This window comes from Prenolepis imparis, unplaced genomic scaffold (genome assembly GCF_030444845.1).
Source record: "Prenolepis imparis isolate NDT839.2.m4 unplaced genomic scaffold, iyPreImpa1.0 SCAF_6, whole genome shotgun sequence".
Taxonomy (NCBI): Eukaryota; Metazoa; Arthropoda; class Insecta; order Hymenoptera; family Formicidae; genus Prenolepis; species Prenolepis imparis.
Genome location: NW_028141164.1, coordinates 16,584,531 through 16,591,734, shown reverse-complemented (window position 1 = coordinate 16,591,734; position 7,204 = coordinate 16,584,531). Strand labels below are relative to the sequence as shown.

Below are 7,204 nucleotides of genomic sequence, written 5' to 3'. Positions count from 1 at the left end.
AAGCAGTGGTATCAACGCAGAGTACTGCATAATCTTTTTCTATGTATAAATTCTGCAAAGTTATAAATTTTTCTTAGCGATGCAAGCTGTCAGATACAATCAATGTAAAAATCAGCATTGTTTTTTTAGTTTCTATAAAAATAAAATTAATTTTTGTAAATTTTATTTCCAATAACTTTTTTTTAAATGATAATGTATCGATGTTTACAATAATAGTATCTACTATCTGACATCTTGCATCGCTGAGAAAAAAGTGTATTTCTGCAAAATTTTATATGTAGAAAAAGACTAATAAATGTAATACAGTTTCAACTACTTCATTGTTTTTATAGGCAAACATAGACTTTACAAAATATTATAAAACTTTTTTACGTTTTGCTCCGGTGCGGTCGATATCGCCGTCGGTGCCGGGGTCGGCGTCGGCATCGTCATCGATGCTGGGGTCGGCGTTAGCATCGCCGTCGGTGCCGGGGTCGGCGGCGGCATCGTCATCGATGCTGGGGTCCGCGTTAGCATCGCCGTCGGTGCCGGGGTCGGCGGCGGCATCATCATCGGTGCCGGGGTCGGCGTCGGCGTCGTCCTCTTCGGCATCGGACTCGCCCTGGGTGCCGGACTCGGCCTGGGCTTCGGCGTCGGGCTCGGTCGTGGCGATGTCGTCGACACCGCCTTTCGCCCTCCCGTGTGGAAATTTTATATAGGCTATAACCGGGCCCTATAAAGGTTTCCTAACTTTATTTGAGGCCCGAGTTAGGACGCCCATCTTGGCCCAATCTCGAGATGTCACGCTCTTTTATCTAGGGCCCTTATTGCTTTCCAAACTTGGGCCAATATGGGCGTACAAATTTTGGCTTGGGCCAAAAAAGATATATTCATATATCCATTTCGAAATTTTTTAACTTGCTTTTTAACTACATACAACTTATATAATGATTCTATCTGAAAATTAGGCGTTTTATAATGGATTAAATGTTTTCTCGTATTTGAAAAACACACTTACCTTGGGTGGGACTCGAACTCGGGACCTCTGGATCGTGAGCCAACTGCCTTACGTGGTAGACTACTTTTTAATTTAATATAAGTGTTATATCTGCATATGTCATAACCAGCACAAATATATAATTTTTCAAAAATTATCTTAAGAAACAAATTCAGTTTAAGAAAAGTAAGAAAATTTCGAAATGGATATACAAATATTTTTTTTTAAATGTCAGGTCAATGTCAGAAACCATATTTTTTAATCAAGAAGCTCATAAATTGTTAAAACGATAACATATAGTACAATAAAAGCATTTTAAAATAGTAAGAAATTGTTTATTAAATATATTTTTAATGATCCTTTTATAGTTTAGTTATATTATATCTTATATTAGTTATATATACAATAATAATAAAAATTTATGTACGGCTCTTTAAGTCTTTTTAATATTTAATTTACAATATACAGCCTTAAACATTTGTGTTTTAAAAATTTCATACTTTGCAAGTACATTATTGGCCCTGTATGGGCATTACTAAGTTGGCCCTGTATGGGCATTACTAAGGCATCCAAAATAAGGGCTTGCCAAATTTAAGCCCATTTAGGGCCTAGTTAAGACCTAGTTTTTTATTTTTTTTTTATATTATTTTTATTTGTATGCTTAGAGTCTTTTTCTGATCTGATTAGATCATCAATGTTTTCCTCAAGACATTTTAATTTAAGTATGTCCAACTATAACTCTTACAGAGAGCCCAGTTCTTGAGGAAAACATTACCTAACCTATTCAGACCGGCTCTAAGCATACAAATCAAAATTACATTTTAAAAAAATGAAAACTAGGTCTTAACTAGGCCCTAAATGGGCTTGAGTTTGGCAAGCCCTTATTTTGGATGCCTTAATAATGCCTATACGGGGCCAGTATTGAATATGGGACGTCCGGATAAATTTCCACACGGGCTGGTATGCTGCCTTCGCTTCGAGCTGCAATGAAAGATATATTATAACATTTATTTTATTATTAGGAAATGAGAGAGAGAGAGAGAGAGAGAGAGAGAAGAAATAGAAAATGCATACATTCAATGGCTACGGTCAAGACTGCATTACAAATGGTTTGGGTACTTTCCGATTCACGCATGATGCGCAAGAAGTGACAAAAAATCTAGTCACGTCACACATATAGAGTTTCTGTTGCTTCATGTGCATTATACGTGAATCGGAAAAAGTACCCTTTGAAACATCTATTTTGTTCTACATTCAAGAAGAATAAAGAAAGATAGAATGTTTTTTTCGAAGCATTCATAGCGTAGCTTTTACCACAGCCTATAATTTATAAAGCGTAATGATTTACTTACGTCTCCCCATCTCGTTTTTCGGTTCTGCTTCCGGGCGACGGGCGACGAGCGACAGGCGACAGGCGACAGGCGACGGCTAAGAGATCACTGATTTCACTTTCGGCCAAAGATGCCAGTTCGTGTACGCTGGCAGCAGGCAGCCGCGTGTGGTGGGGATGGCGTAATAGCGTGAAACGGGCTTTACAGTCCGTCGGCTCGGAAAAAGGGAAACAGAAAATGTATCTGTCTTCCTCTAGTCGAAGCGGCGACACATGCGGCTGCCAGCGTACACGAACTGGCATCTTTGCTTTCGGCTTTCCTTTCGGTTCGCACACGTCAAGTCGTAGTGGTGGGGGTAGAGGGGAGATCGTGGCGTACCCCGTACGCGCGAGCTGGACGAGAAACTCGTGATTGGCACGTGCTCTCGATGCGCGGTTGTCACACTTGGGTCACTTTTTAATCTTATAAATAAGATTTACGACTCAATCCATTTCAAACGTTTATACGAAAAAATGTCTGTTTTCAAGCGAGCTCGAGAATTTCGAGACATGTTTTTTTTTATCAGGCAGCCTAAGAATAGAAATAAATAAATAAATATATATATATATATACAATATATATGTATACGTATTATGTATGTATGTAAATATAAGAAATATATGACGCATACAGATGTATGTGTATAATACATATATGTATATATAACTGGATATTATAATGTAACTTTCTAGTAAATTACAATCTAATACAGTTCAATTTTTTCCAATTGATATAATCGACGATTATATAACCCAACAAACACAGAGATGTAACATATGTATATCTCTCAGAGTTATAACATGATGTATAATACCCAGCAAACACACATGTAACTGATATTTCCCGTTATATAACCAGAAAGTATCTGGAAAGTATCATTGATATGAAACTAATTTATGTATATAATACATAAATGTGCTTTTGCAAATTTTAATATATATGTAAAAATAGCATTTATAAAAGATACATAATTATACTACTATCTGATACGTATCATTATCTGTGAAATGATATTATGTAGTATAGTAGCATGATTATGTAACATAAATATAATATTTACATTATATAGATATATTTCTGATATATCAGAGAAGTACTTTTGTTGCTGACATTTAGCAGTACATGTAATATACATATATGTTACTTATTATGTAACTATGTAACTATGATACATCATGTTATAACAAAAGTACTTCTCTGATATATCAGAGATATATATCTATAGAGATATAATGTAAATATTATATTTATGTTACATAATCATGCTACTATACTACATAATATCGTTTCACAGATAATGATACGTATCAGATAAAAGTATAATTATGTATCTTTTATATGCTATTTTTACATATATGAAATGTAAAGCAAAAGCACATTTATGTATTATATACATAAATCAGTTATACATATCAATGATACTTTCCAGATACTTTCTGGTTATATAACGGGAAATATCAGTTACATGCGTGTGTTTGCTGGGAATAATAATGTATTATTTATATAAACATATATATGTTTGATTATATAAATAAGTATTTATATAAATATAACTACATATATGTAATATATATTTATAAGCGCAATACGCTCACACATATGAACAATTGTGTTGACCCATACAGCACCGAAAGATTACAGAAACATTGCATAAACATTACACTGAAACATTGTAATATTGCATGGAAGTTGCGAAATATCTCTGCAATGTTGTTGCAAGATTGCGGCAACGTTGAAATGTCCGCCCTGGGAAACATTTGCAAGAAACATTGCAGCAATATAGAAATGTGTGCTCTCAGAAACATTGCAATAAAACATTGCAGTAACATTAAAATGTGTGCTCTCAGAAACATTGCAATAAAACATTGCAGTAACATTAAAATGTGTGTCCTCAGAAAGATTACAATAACATATTAACGTTACAGTGAAAGATATATATATATTTTAATATTTTTCTTATTTAATACACAATGTTACATATATTTAATTGCACTTAATAAATTTTATTTTTGTTTTATTTTGTTATATTGTACTATATATATCATCTATTGTACTATATATATCACAATAAATTTTTCTTATTAAATACGCAACTTATTTAATACGTTACATATTTAATGCATATGAATTGCACTTATAATTTTTTTTGTTATTGTACTATATATATATATCACAACAAAAGTTTTCTTATTTAATAACGCAACGTTATATTAATACATATTAATTGCACTTAATAATTATTTTTGCTATTATTGTAGTATAATATATTATTGTATTTTATATATATAATATATATATATATATATATATATATATATATATGTATATGTATGTATATATACAGGGTGGCCCACATAAAGTGTTACAAACTGTTTTCTCTGTCACTGCTGGAGATACTAACTTGAATTTTTTTTAATTAAATGGAACAAGAAAATTGATGGATAAAGAAAATGTCAGGAGCCTTTAAGAAACAAACGGGGAGCCCCCCTTTTGCTGTTTAAAGACTCCCGACATTTTTTTTATTCATCAAATTTTCTAGCACCTTGTCCCATTTAATTAAAAAAAATTAAAGTTAATATATCTAGCAGTGACGGAGAAAATAGTTTGTAACACTTTATGTAGGCTATCCTGTATATATTAATATTTTATATTAATATTATTTTCCTCCAATCGTTTATCCGCGAGATTATGCGCACGTAACCCTAAAAATGTATAAGTAATTATATTAATCATATTTAATTTAAACAAGAAATAATAAATAATTCATGATATTCGGTTATAAACAATAAACATACTTTTCTCTTTGAGCTCTTAAAATACCTTGAGTAAGCCATTTTGCTATAGAATCACCAATTTCTGTATCAGTAATTTGGTTGTGTACTGTACGAACAGCTTCTATAATACAAAAAATGTACGATTCAATATATTAAAAATACCAATTGTACAATTATATTATGAAATGAATTTACGTATGATTACATTTGCTAGCCTCAAATCTTTAAAACTACGTTTAGCCTTCTTGCCAGCCCAACTGAATTGTTGAGCAAAAGTATTTGTTAGTAGCTTCTTTAGCATGTTGTATCATAACATGTGGATTGTTTCCACCCACTAATTTCAAAATATTAATCTGAAAAAATATAATGTAAATAATACAGACTTTGTATTACTTAATGATAAAATATTATACAGAATATATAATATATACATACCCAAATAGACAGATGTACATAACAGCAACTTTACTGGTGTAAATTCGCGTTATGCGTAATAATATTAATAGTTACATCCTTTATGAGCCGATTATATATGCTAGTCATAGTTACATAATATATATAACGAAATATATGAAAAATGTCAGAATTTAATGTCAGAATGTGATATTTAAGTTGCGTTTAAAAATTCAGTTTTAGTACTGAAAATTTATTTATGTTACATATACTATATATTTTCAGTATTGGCAATAAGAAACGCAGCCTTAGTAAGTAACTCTTAAGCGTGGTTTACATAATCCTTTTTTTACTAGCTACTAGCATGCTTAGTGTGCTAGCTGGTGAAAAAGCATTGTGTATTTTTAAATATAGCATTTTTTTATCTAACTAGCATGTCAAGTTAAAATATTTCAACTTTAAAAGAAAGAATATCTGGTTTAAAATAAGCATGCTAGTAAAAAAGCATCGTGTAAATGTTTTAATAAATTTATTAATCATCAATATGGATAAAAAGATTTAATCGTGTGTGTGTGTTTCATTATTATATATGTTTGTAACTCTATATATATATATATATATATATATATATATATATATATGACTGATATGATCGAGTTATACTTATAGCTATTTGCGTGATTTTACACTAGTAAAGTTGTTGTCTGTGTACATTTGTCTCTACCTCGGTATATAATTATGCTAATAGTAGAAAAAAATAGACTTACTACTTTGTTCTTAAATCTTTCTTCACTCAGCTGCTCTTCAAATAATAGTAAATCTTCATATAATGATATTGGTAATTGAACATTAATAAATTCTTCGTGTACATTAACTGGAAATAACATTTTCTCTTCAAGCAAATTCATTTTATTTTGCATTAAGTCCAATTTATATAAAACTTTATTTAGTTTATATAAAATTTGCTTCTTGAAGTCTGAAAGGATATTAATTAACTTAATAAATTTATTATGTAGTTAACAGTATTGTGTGTGTAAATATGTATATATGTATATATGCTTTTAAGTATTGTATGCTCGGCAATAGAAATGTCTTAACACGAATTTATATATGTACATATTGGAACATATATACATTTTCTTTGTATGTATATGTCAAATGCATAAAAGGAAATATGTGTGTTCCGATATACTGTTATGCGCATAAATTCGTATGTTAAAATATTTCTGTTGCCGTGTACATAAACTACATCATTTTTATTTTAACATAAAAGTTTTGAAATTAACAAAATACGTAGCATTAGAAACATAGTTTTCTTCATCAACATTAATAGTTTTTTCAACAATTAATCCTGAATCGCTTGCAATGCATTGCCTGTACACATCTGTATACAAAAAGAGGGAGAGAGAGAGATACAAAAATGATAATACAAATGTTAGTATAGATTATTTACGAATATTAAATAAGTGTTTATAGTTTCTATTTACCATTGCTATTTGTTTTATTAATAGAAGTTCCTTCGTGTATATCCTTAGACGTACTTGCGTCTTGCACAATATTTTCCACAACTGTATTTACTAATGCAAAATCTTGTAATTTCGGAAGAGAAGGTAATTGTTTTTTATTTTGGATTTGTCGATTTTCTTTATCCTCTTCTGAAGAAGATGAACTAATATTTCTTTTTGCATTAA

General features: G+C 30.8%; 1 protein-coding gene across 1 annotated transcript; it reads right to left on the bottom strand.

The window, feature by feature from the left end:
• Window positions 1-1,414: 1,414 nt before the first annotated feature.
• Window positions 1,415-2,678, bottom strand: LOC145937398 (uncharacterized). The gene is made up of 2 exons (XM_083040418.1): window positions 2,329-2,678; window positions 1,415-1,957 (listed from the first exon to the last, which is right to left on the bottom strand). Exons 1-2 carry the CDS (start codon window positions 2,607-2,609, stop codon window positions 1,882-1,884), a joined length of 357 nt encoding a protein of 118 aa, XP_082896544.1. The 5' UTR covers window positions 2,610-2,678; the 3' UTR covers window positions 1,415-1,881.
• Between the last annotated feature and the right edge of the window lie 4,526 nt (window positions 2,679-7,204).